The 12,095-nt window shown below is 40.2% G+C and overlaps 2 protein-coding genes across 4 annotated transcripts in view; one reads left to right on the top strand and one right to left on the bottom strand.

Annotated features, from left to right (window-relative positions):
- Window positions 1-2,032, bottom strand: part of PLCL1 (phospholipase C like 1 (inactive)) — a 325,277-nt gene extending 323,245 nt beyond the window's left edge. The window contains exon 1 of one of the 2 annotated variants that reach the window (XM_058549516.1): window positions 1,711-2,032. The gene's annotated coding sequence lies outside the window, so the exon portion shown is untranslated. The remainder of the gene's footprint in view (window positions 1-1,710) is intronic. The other variant, XM_058549515.1, reaches the window with a different exon arrangement.
- A 338-nt stretch (window positions 2,033-2,370) lies between these two features.
- Window positions 2,371-12,095, top strand: part of BOLL (boule homolog, RNA binding protein) — a 62,765-nt gene continuing 53,040 nt past the window's right edge. For both annotated transcript variants that reach the window (XM_058549513.1, XM_058549512.1), the window contains exons 1-4: window positions 2,371-2,576; window positions 6,210-6,353; window positions 9,048-9,139; window positions 11,020-11,074. In XM_058549513.1, the coding sequence (XP_058405496.1) occupies window positions 2,556-2,576; window positions 6,210-6,353; window positions 9,048-9,139; window positions 11,020-11,074 (312 nt within the window). In that variant the 5' untranslated portion in view covers window positions 2,371-2,555. The remainder of the gene's footprint in view (window positions 2,577-6,209; window positions 6,354-9,047; window positions 9,140-11,019; window positions 11,075-12,095) is intronic.

The following is a 12,095-nucleotide window of genomic DNA, read 5'->3' as shown; positions in this document are numbered from 1 at the left end:
ATTCTGTTTCCAGTCCCTTAAAAACTATTCTCTGGTCTGAGAATATCTTCCTAAATTTTGGCTCTGATTCTATAACTTCCTAATTCAATAACCTTCAATGGCCCTCTATTTGCAAAGACCTCCAGAATAAAATCCCTAGTCCTTATTACCATTGTATAAATAACATGGCAGAGTGCACTGTGCAAGGGCAGCAGAGTCAAAAAGAACTAAGTTTTGAAAATTGCATCTACCACTTACCAGCAATGTGACTACACAAGTCACTTTTACCCCTCTAAGGCTCAGATTTCCAGAGGGAGAGAGAGGGGATGAAAGCTAAGAAGATTAAAAAAGAATGTGCCACGCCCAGTGCTGGGTACATGACAGGAGCCAGACCTGTATTTCAGCCTTGATGGTGCCCTTACCAGCCCTGGACGCTGTGCTCCTCAAAGCTGTACTCTGTGCTCCCACAGACCTATGATCATAGTGCATATCTTACTTACCCTATTCTGCTTGTATCTTATTTATTACAAGCATATTTTGATATAATTATTATTTGGAGTAGTTTTTTCTTCCCTTCTAGATTGAAAACACCTCAAGGATGAAGGTTTGATCTTGCACATTGTCTTATCTCCCACAGCACACAGCATTATGTACTGCCCATAAGAGGACTCTATAAATGTCTACTAAATTGAATTGAATCATTTTACATGATTTACCCAAGTTTTAAAATAAAAAATTCCTTTTGCTTTAAGAATTAAGAGAAGCAGAACAGAGAATAACCATACTGTAAATACAGTATATCCCGCTAGCACCCAACATAGGCCTTGAAGTATAATCAATGTTCCCTAAACTGTGTTAATTTGTGTGTCGCCAACTGAACACCTACTGTGGGGAATACAGTCTTCAAAAATAAGTGTTTTTAGTCGAAAAAGACTTGGGCAAAAGAGAGGATAGTAATATCTACTTAAATCCATCATTACTACTGGAAAAAAATGCCCAAAGAAATCAGTTCTAATGGTATTGAACAGCAAAATTCTTCTGCTCCAGAATATGCTTTAATTTGAATAGGTTTGTATTCTCTGTTTCCACAGAAACTAAAACCTGAGAAAATGAGCTCAAATTGCATGCAGAAATTATGACTTTTAAGATGCTTTAGCTGAACTGTATTCAGCGGGGGGGAAAATTATGTTTCCCATTTTATTTCTGGTAAATAACATGAAGAGCTGATCTTGGAACAGATTACAATGCAGTCACGCTGCTTATTTTTTAACTCCTTATCTTGAAAGTACAATAACCCAAAGTCAAACTTTTAAAATAGAGAGTACAAAAGTTATTACTGACGTAACTTTTAACAGTTGCTACGACTGATTCTTTAAAAATATATGTCAAAATGCTTACGTTCACGAACTGTTGCCAGAGAGACCCCCGGTTAAACCTTCTACAGCTTTAGACCTTGACCAACTTACTTAACTCCAAATCTTCATCTCCTCACCTGTAAGATGAAGACAACAGGAGCATCTATCTGAGGGGCTGCTGAGGGAATGAAAAGATTAAATGATACTACGGATGAAGCGCTGCGCCGGGCACCAAGGGCGCCATTGACAAATGCTAGCTATAACCATCATCGCCATTATTACGGAAGTTTACCTAGTCGTAATCATTTACAACTGGGTTATATAATATATACGTCGTCAATATGTTATACTGGCGATATATACCATTCTCAGCTACCTTTTGAGAAATACTTTTTCCTTCAAAGGAGACCCCGAGGCTCCCGGTGGCTCTTGCCGCGCGGCCACGGCGCACAGTCCTCACCCTCGGCGCGGTGGCTTCCTCCCGACCGGCTCCGAGGCTGGGCGGCGGGCGCTGCTCCGCGGGTCCCGGCCAGGCCGCCCCGCCCGCCCGGCGGGCATGAGTGACGGCGACAACAGGTGCAGCGCGGCGTCTCCGGAGCACCCGAGTTTGGCGCGTCAGGCCCCGGGGGTCAGAGTTTGGAAACTGCCCTCGTCGCCTGGCACCAGCCTTCCGAAGTCGCCCCTCAGCCAGCGTCCTGTACCTTAGTAAAGCCTGAGGTCACCTCCACCTCTCGAAGCCCACCCGTCCCAGAGGCCGACTTCTCTCCACAGGGGAGGAGAGGGACAGGCGCGCGGCGCATGGAGCTCTGCACGAGCGCTCGCTCGCTCCTCCCCGGCCGCCGGAAAGCAGCCCAGAGGGGCCCCAGAGCCGAGCCCTCGACCGCACCCCCCACGCCCGCCCCGACTCGCCGCACGCTCGGGCCCTGGGACGGCCCAGCTCGGCGACCCCGGGCCACCGCCGAAACCGCCCGCCCGCGCCCCTCCGCGGCTTGCGGCGCCCGCCCGCCCCGCCGCGTCGTCGCCCGCCCCTCCCCACCCCCCGGGGGCAGATTCAGGCCCCGGGTCCGAGCCTGCGCCCCTGCAGCTGCTGCCGCCGCCGCCGCCGCCGCCAGGGGGAGAGAGGCTCCGTCGGGAAACGTGGTGTGGCTTCCTCGGTGTGAGGGCCTTTCAAACTTCAGGTTTCTGGTCGTTTCCCCCGGTGGCTGAGGGGCGTCGAGGAAGATGGAGAGCCAGTGCGGGGCGGTGAGTAGGCGGCCAGGGCCCCGGCCCCGGGGAAGCGGGCAGGGAGCGAGGTGGACTCCGGCCCTGAGGGGCGGGAAGGGCGAGGGCTAGAGCCCAGACGCCGCTTGTGGGGCGGGAAGAAGCGCGGACAGGGTGCCCGTCGACCGCCGCGAAGCGCGGCCGCCTGCAGGCCCGTCGGCTGTGTCGTGGGGTCGGGGAGGTGCGGCCACCGGCCTCGACTGGGCGTAGGCGGGCCGGGGGGCCTCGGGAGCGGGCGGGAGGCCGGGCCCTGTGCGCCAGCCGATCCGGCGGGAGAAACAGCTTTCCCGCCGAAACCGGGCTCGGCGGCGTCTTCGACGCTCGCTGCAGCCAGATGCCGCCCCCCGCGAGGGGTTGCCAGGGCGGCCGACGCCCCCTCTCCCCTACTGGTCAGTGGGGACCGGAAGGCCTGAGGGACCTGGAGGGACCACCTGTGGCCCAGGTCGGACCGCACACTCCACCACCGGGTGCGCGCCGAGCTGGTCGGGGCCGGGGGGGGGGGGGGGGGGGGGGGAGGGGCGGGAGGCCGAGCAGGCCCGAAGGGCCACGGCAGCGTGCCGCCGCGCCCCGCCCCGCGCCGCCGGCAGCCAATCAGCGCGCACCACACGAGCGCCGCGGGGTTGGCTTCGCACAAGGCCGACGTCGGGTCGGTGCGGTTGAGGGTTCCCGACGCTGGTGCTGGCGGGTTCGCGGGGCAAAATTTCTCGCTGGCTAGCCTTCTTTTCCCTCCCGCACTTTGGTGGGGAGGGGGTGGATCCTCATGTCAGTGCCCAAGTTCATGATGACCTGAGGGAGCCGGAGGAAGTTGTCGCCGCGGCCATTTCCACCAGCGCCTCAACTTGGTGGCCGCGGAGGGGAAGGAGCGCCGAGGCTGTGACCACGACGGTTAGCCCGCCCTCTTGCCGTTGTTCTCGCCGGCGAAGTAGACGATAGACTTCGAGGTTAACCCTCAAGGAGAGGAGGCAGAGAGGGACATTACTTTGGTGGAAATTTTTAATAAACTCTTTAGGGCTAGAAGTTTTACTGAGCTAAGGACGCTTAATTCTGACCCAATAACAGCACCTGCCTGGGTGCTTTTCATACATTTGCAGAGTTATTGCCAGTGGAATGTGAGGCTTGCTTTATTGTTTAACTTAGTGCATCGCTAACCTCCGAGGGCCTTAGGTGTTGGCTCTACCTGAGTCTTGTTACTGCTAACATTAAATACTTTCGAGGTTGTTCCTGTTGTTCTTCAGCCCGCTGCCTAATGCTTGGCATATCGTGAGCAGGAGGAAATGATTCATTCGTTTCTTCATTCGTTCAGCAGATATGTATTGGGCACCTGCTATCTGCCGTCGCTGCTTAGATGCTGCAGCGATAAAACAGGCAAAATCCCTTTTCTCATGAACATTACTCTATAGAGACAAACAATTAACATAAGTAAATTACATAGTATGTTGGAAAGTGATAAGTGGTAAGGAGAAAAATAAAACAGTTGGAACCCACAATAGAGCAGGAGCTTTAGAAACATGAGAATGAAGTGAATTGGATGTAAAAAGTTGATATTTTTCTTTTCTCAGTATCGTTTAACTAGTTTCTCAAGACTGGAAATAAAGCACTCCTTCACTTCCGGTCACGTCATCCCTCTCTCAATGAAAAATAATGAAGTTGACTTTTATTTAAACAAATTTGAGAACAAATGAGTTCATCTATTGAACTCATTTTTTTTAGAAGAAAATTTCATGAAGACTGATTTTTTTTTAATTTTGCAAATAGGTAATTTCTACATTTTCTGGGAAAGCAGGCAGAGACAAGATTATAACTACCAGAGCTGTTCTGTTGCCTCTAGCAGTACAAATCCAGGGTTGAAAAATAAGACTAATCGTCCCAGGATCAACCATTCTGGGCACTATGTCCTACATGTAAAGTGACAGAAGTTAGAGATTACCTCCAAATGCCCAGAGAGGATGCTGTTAAGATTGGATTCCCAATTTCTTTACTTGGAAACTACAACATAGCAATTATTAAATGTGATGACTTTTCTGTGGTTTCGTGGATGTTTTTATGAACTCCCTTATTAGGGAGTGTTTTTCCCCCTTAATGCTAGGTATGGAATAGAGCCCCTAAGTCCAACCTGTAGCCCCATAGTCGCCACTGGCCTAGTCATTTCTCTGTACATCTTGCAGAGATTAATTTAGGGATTATGGCTTTACTGGCCAGTGAAGTGAAAGGTGAGAACAAATGTGAAAAAGAACAACTCTGTTACCTAAGTTGGAAATTCCTTTTCATGTATTTGTTTCTCAGATAATTGAAATTATGAACTTCAGACTTTGTGAAGCACTCATTTAGTATGTTAGACTGCCTCAGAAGTCTGTTTAGTGTTCCTGGAAGGAAAATAATTAGCAAGTTCTTGAATTAGATTCTCTTCAAAATTCTTTTCGCCAAGTCTTGTTTTTTTCCAGATGTACCTTAAGAGTCTACTATCTTGCCCTTGTGTAAAGGCTTATATGTTAATATATACTTATTAAAATCTAAATTAGGTCCTTAAAATTGTAAACAGTGAATATGTACTATGAGCTCAATTCTTTGGTATAAAAATTTATACCTATGAATTAAAGGAGTATAATTTGTTTTTACAAAATCAGTCCGATCTTCAAATTGACAAGTGCATTTAAAAATTTGACTTTAGAGCTGAAAAACAGTGAACTTGAACATCAGAGTTTGTTAACTTGTCAATGCCCTTTAGCCAGAGACCACCCGGAACACATCTGTAGTTTGATCAAGTTGGGTCTGTTGAATTGTTGCAACAAGGAAGAATATACACCATGGAGCCTCTCAGTAAGAGAGTGTTAGAAAAAATTTATTATAGATTTTAGGCTCGTGTTAAGCCCTTTTTTAGAGAGGGTTTAAGGAAGAAGGGCTTTTCTCTGAAATTCATGTTGTCAGGAAGTGGGAGTAATTCTGTGATTGGGTATGTTAATTCTTATCTAGAAGGCAAGAAAAATAGATCTAGGCTAAAGCTGTTATTGATAAAGAAGGAGCAATCCCTCATATCAGCCAGGATAGAGGATATTTGGTTATTCTTGTGGTTTGGACAGTGCTTTTGTTTTTGTCAGTGTTCAGACATGATTATGGAGTGGTCTTGTTTTTTGTCTTGATGCATCACAGTCACAGAGTAGCCTTGCCTGATGTTGGTGTTGTGTTCATGAGAGACCACCACAGCCTCGCTGTGAGTTCCAAGCCAACTCCCAACAACATCAGGAGCTAGTTGGTTGTGCCAGGCCAGCTCTTAGCTGTCCAGGGCTGCTTTTGTCTTTCTCAAACTTCTTTTTGAATTTAATAGTCCTCCTTAATATTTATAATATTTAAGTAGTATATTTAATAATAGTTAACATAAGTATATTTAAATAATATATTTGACATTTAAGATTTTCTCTGTAGTAGATTCTACATTTCCCATATTTGTTTCCCCACAAGTTATTAGCTCTAATTATAATTTTCATAATATTAGAATAAAATTAAAGTCTAAAATATTGCATTTGTCTAAATGATTCATCTTTTTGAAAAATATTTCTTTTCAGCCTGCATCAAAACTTATACCCAGTGCTAAAAGTTTAAAAGAGTTTTATTTTACAGCAAACATCAAATCAGACGCAAACAGATTCATTATCTCCATCCCCTAATCCTGTGTCACCTGTGCCTTTGAATAACCCAACAAGTGCCCCAAGATATGGAACAGTGATCCCTAATCGCATCTTTGTAGGAGGAATTGACTTTAAGGTACCTATTTATGCATGTAACATAGTGTATTTTTTGCATTAGAAGTTATTTTATTTCTCAGAAATTGTTTCTTTGTGCAACTATAAAAATAATAACATATTTGCTATTTGCATAATGATTAGTAGGTTTCAAATTGTCTTAATATCGAGAATCTTTTCAACAACAATGGAGGTTAAATAGAGCATACATAATTGTCCCATTTCACATACAAGGAAATTGAGGCTCATTGTCTTGTCTGTAGGCGCCTAGCTACTTAGTGACAGAGTGAAGACTAGAATCCTAGTTTTCTGACCCATAACTCCGTATACCTTATTTCCCATGCCACACTAATTATACTTTCTTACACAGTACTCCAATAGTCCAAATAATGAGTGATTACAATTTTCAAAAGAAGACTCAGTTAAAAAAAACACACCTGAAACTTAGTCCTGTAAAATCTTGTTTCTTTTTTTTTTTTTTTTGTGAGGGAGATCAGCCCTGAGCTAACATCCGTGCTAATCCTCCTCTTTTTGCTGAGGAAGACCGGCCCTGAGCTAACATCTATTGCCAGTCCTCCTCCTTTTTTTCTTCCCCAAAGCCCCAGTAGATAGTTGTATGTCATAGTGACACATCCTTCTAGTTCTTGTTTCTTTCTTGCAACTTTTATCTCAGATTCCTGAGTAACCCCCTAGACTTCCATCTTTTGCAAATTGCTTTGTAGCGCCTAATTTAGAATTGATCACCAAAAAAGGCCTATGTTATTTTTAGAATAAAGAATCTTAGCAGTAATATATTTAAATAATGTAATCAGCCATTTCCCTTTCAGAGAGGCATAGTTTGTGAGATGCCTGCAGCACGCTACACCTATAGGAAAGGCAAGCCTGAACACTTTAAATGGATTACCCTTACTTCCAAGTGGATATATAGAAGGATTTCCAAGCTTCCCTATTACATATTAGAAATTACGGAGAGAGCTGTCTTTCTTAATTAGGAAAAAAATCCTTGTGCCATTAGGGTATGATATTTGACATTTATAACTCACCATTTCACTATAATCAGTCTGTCACAATTTGGATGGAATTACTTTTTTCCTGCTCAAGAGAAATGTTACACTTAGTGTTGTCAAAATAATGAGTCTTAAGCAAGTATGTGATTGGTTTACTAAAAATAGAAATGATTTATTATGAAATGCTTATTTTTAAAAAGATTTTCTGTTTCTATGGAAAATATTAATGGCTGAGCATAAATATTCAAGTTAAGTATTCTTGTTCAGAATTTATTTGTATTGCTGTAGCTTAGTGTATTTTTTAAATAAATCATCAATAAATGTAAACATTTGTATGGCTAGGTTATTCTAGGTTACTGGAGCCTATCTGCTATGATATGAACTTTGGGAGACCATTGTTACAGTGCAGTCATAGCTTTAAGGTAACTGTTAGGGTTCCCTTTCTTATACCTTTTCCAAAACCACAGATAAATGCCAGCAAGGAAATAGTTTATTGTAGGAGCAAGCAGTCTCAAACTTTTTAAAACTCTTCCTTTTAGAAGTTTACAGCCCATCCCTCATAATATTTAATCATCTTGACTTTCTGTTCCTTACCTTTCAATGAAGAAGTGGAGCTGCAAAACTGAGCTAGTGATTCTTCTGCCAGACAATGTTTTGAATTAATTTGTTTTCAGATCTCTAATAGAAATCCTTATCCTGGCATTGATTCCATTTTGTGTTTATTGAAATAAGAGGCATTCGGTTATTCTTAGATTAACTCAGTATTTGTCATCATCTAGTTTAACAGGCTTTAGTTACAAACTAAAAACCAATAGTGTATATAAGTAGTGAGGAACTCAAGAGGTGTAGCTCTACTGTTAGGCATGTCTTTTCCTATGTATATGAAGAAAATTTTTTTCTAGGGATATTTAGAGTTCCTCTTGGAGGCAGTTACAGTTGAACCAGAAAATGAAATTACAATGAATTTAGTGTGAGTACTCTAGGAAAAGGTGTTATGAGTCTATTATGAGACTATTTCAATTAAAACCAGATATGCCAAAACTATCTTTGTAGACATCTTGTACGTTATAGTCTAATTATGACTCAAATTTTTATTTTGAATGTTATCATAATGTCTGTATTTAGCTGAAATGTATATCAAGTACAGATAAAGCAACTAAAAACTTTAAATCTTGTAGCTGCTTCATTGTTATCACAAATTGAGTTCAAGTACTTTTGGAAATATGTTATTTTCCTAAGACCTTACTCTTCTGGAGACAATGCTGATTAAAATAGAGTGACTGGTGTAGGCCAACATAACCTAATTGCACTGCCATGTCTGGGCTTCTGTAAGCCGCAAGGACCAATCGTAATATGCCCTTACTTTAGTTATAGCCATGCCTAATTCACATTATTTTTTTAAAAACTGGCCAACTAGAGAATAAGAATTCCTTTAAACAGTAAGCTTTCTTTGTAGTTTTAAACAATTCTGCTTCAAGTTTTTTTTATTGATATGTGATAATTTAACAACATAGTTACTGCATAAAGTGAAGTATTTATATTGATTTTAATAACCTGTTGGTTTCATGCCCTGTCTTTATGATGAGAGGCATTCTTATATCCATATTATTATTTATTTATAAATTTTCTGCCTCCAAAACAAGCATGAGAGTTGTTTCAACTTATATCAACTACAAAAAATTTTTTATGTTCTCTTTTTATGCCATTAGACAAATGAAAATGATTTAAGAAAATTTTTTTCCCAGTATGGGTCTGTAAAAGAAGTGAAGATTGTAAATGACAGAGCTGGAGTGTCCAAAGGGTTAGTATCACTATAGATAGTATGTAGAATTAACAGGTGTATTTTTATTGGATTACTAGGTTTTGTATGCTAACTTACTTTGATTCCATTTTTTAAAAAGAGAATTTCATACCCTCTTCTTTCTTCCTACCTTTTGATCTCCTATTTCGTGTGTGTGTGTATGTGTGTATGTGTGTATGTATGTATTTTGGAGGGAGGGGGACACAATAATATTCCTTAATTTGTTGGGAAGTTATTCTTGCATGGGCTGAGGGACCATTCAGTGTTAGGTAGCAAGCATTTAATGTTGAGTCGCTAATGTCCAGTAGCTAAGGAACCAGAAGCTGAAGGAATCAGATACTTTTGGAATTGTATACCTACTTTAGACTAGAGAGCTTTATTTGAAAAAAGCTGACACAGAGGAATGTCTGTAGATTGTGCCTCAGAGACCTAATTAGTGGACTAATTTGGGAAATATAATTCTAATGAGAATGATTTTTAATTGCTGAATCAAGGAGAATTAAAATTGAGAAGGAAGCAGTAGGATTTGTCTAGAAATGTCTAATGACCGTAGAAATGTTTTGGTGGATTGGTGTATACAAACGCCAAATTTCAGACAAGAAAAAGGTAGTTTACATGGTGTACTCACTTAAGAAGTTTGACTGCAGATTTAAAGAAAATAAAATGGTAAGGCAGTGGAGATCAATAAAGAATTGTGTTTGTTTTCGTGAAAGAGAGGCAAGACATGCATATTTATAGGCATAAGGGAAGAGACCAATGAGGTGGATAAAAAATTATATTAGTAGGAAACAACATGTAAGTGTGACAAGGGGGCACTTTGGAAGAGATGGGATCCTACGGAGAGGTTATTTTTAAAGAAATGAGATACTTCCTCAGACTGACAAACAGTATTAGGATGAAGTGAGATTGTACCTCTTTGGTTTGGCTAATAAAATTTGCAATATCTTGGTAATATCCATTTTTTATCATTGAAAAATATCCATAGAAATGTAAACTGTATTTCTTGCCTTTTCCCCTGGGTGGTGTATGTGTTCTACCAAAAAATTTAGTGTATAAATATTTTCTTAACCCTTGTTTAATGTTTGGGCAAATAGAAAAAGAAAAATTCCTTTGTTAGAAAAACAAATTTTATATATAATACAGTAATTGAACTGAAGAAAATAGTAGTCAAGATATTTAGTACTACTCAAAAGAGTTTCCTTAACTAAAAAGAAGTTAAACTTTGGGGGGAATATACCTTTTATTTCTTTTGTTTCTTTTCGTCTACCTATTTTGGCTTTTTGGACATGGCATACGTCGTGTATTTGTTTCTTGAACATTATGTGAATTATACTCTGAAAGTAACAATTATATATAAAAAGCAGATATAAAGTCTGGGTTATATATATTTTTAATTGATTTTGTTTGGAAAATATACTAATAATTACATTATCAGTTTATATGTGCTAATAATAGTAAATAATATGTCTGTAAACTCATTTACCAATCTAAAAATATTGTGTTTAAATTTTTAAAGTTTTTTTCTACTTTGATTTCCTATTTAAGCCAGTTTTTTATCTTAAAAGGAGATTATTGCTCTAGACTGAAATTCATTGCATCCTAATTTGTAAGTCAGAACATGAATCTCTCATGCTTTCCTGCGTAACAGCCCAGATCTGAAAACGTTTTGAAATCCCTCTTTTTTTTTAATTTCAGTCCCCTGACTCTAAGAGGAGGTGACAGTGTTAAGTTGTGAATGATTCTCCTAAGTTTTGCATGCTGGTGCACCATAGAAAAAGGCTCAATCCTACAGTGGCCCATTCTTAAAAAACAAAAATTTTTTAAATCTTTGTATAATGCTAATATAATGTCCTAAGAAAATATTTAATACATTTACTTAGGTATGGTTTCGTCACTTTTGAAACACAAGAAGATGCACAAAAAATTTTACAAGAGGTAAGATCTTTTGGTGTATTTAACTTCATTTTCGGAACTTCTTTCTTTGAAACTAATCCTTTAAGGTATTTATTTTAATAGTAGGGTTCCAGTGCAAGGATCAATTGCTAAAAAGGAAATTTTTTAACTTATTTGCATCTTAAGATTGACATTGGTCTCCAAAAAAATAGAATTAAAGAGTAACTTTATCTGCAGAAAAATTCCAAATCGTTACATGAGTATGGTTGTGAAGTTGTGATATAATTTTTCCCTTTATTTGCTTATACTAATAACTTGGGGATGTATCTTTTCTGAAGTGTTAATAGCACTTTGGATTCCTAAAAACACTACAAATATGAATTCCTAGAGTGAGGTTATCTGAGATTATTTCACTACTATGAAAAACTATATAAACTAAGAGCATTCATAGAAAAAAATCTATAGCCTGCAGTTCAGTGTAATAACTTTAAATTTGATGAACGTAACATTTAATTTTTTTAGGAAAAAATAGAATTTGAATTACATATTATTAAATTACATGCAGTCGATTCTCATTATTCATAGTAGTTGTGTTCTGTAAAGTCACCGCAAACACTGAATTAGCAAATATTCAAGTGCTGCTCCAAGAAGAAATACAGGACTAGGTTCCTGCAAGCTTCTGGTCACAATATTTTCATCAATCAATCAATACATAACTTTGTTTTATGTGTGTTTCTGTTGAAAGACGTCGTATCTAATGTATATTGTTGTTTCATTAACATTGACTTCATGGCCAACAGCACAATAACTCGTGCCTGAATTAAGCCCATCTAACACATATTTTCTGCATAAGGCACATGACAGTCTTCTTGCCCTTAGAAACACTAGCCAGCACGTCAGCACTATGCTTGAGGGCTATTTTAAATAACAAAATCACCAACGTAAAACACAAAAATGTGAAAAACATGGCACTAAATAGAACATGAAAGGGGACACTTGTTTACAGTACAGGAGCTGAAACAAGAAGACAGCCTTGTTTGACCTCAGCTGAGACCGTGTGTGT

Source organism: Diceros bicornis, chromosome 10 (genome assembly GCF_020826845.1).
Source record: "Diceros bicornis minor isolate mBicDic1 chromosome 10, mDicBic1.mat.cur, whole genome shotgun sequence".
NCBI classification, from domain to species: domain Eukaryota; kingdom Metazoa; phylum Chordata; class Mammalia; order Perissodactyla; family Rhinocerotidae; genus Diceros; species Diceros bicornis.
This window is presented reverse-complemented; position numbering and strand designations above follow the sequence as displayed.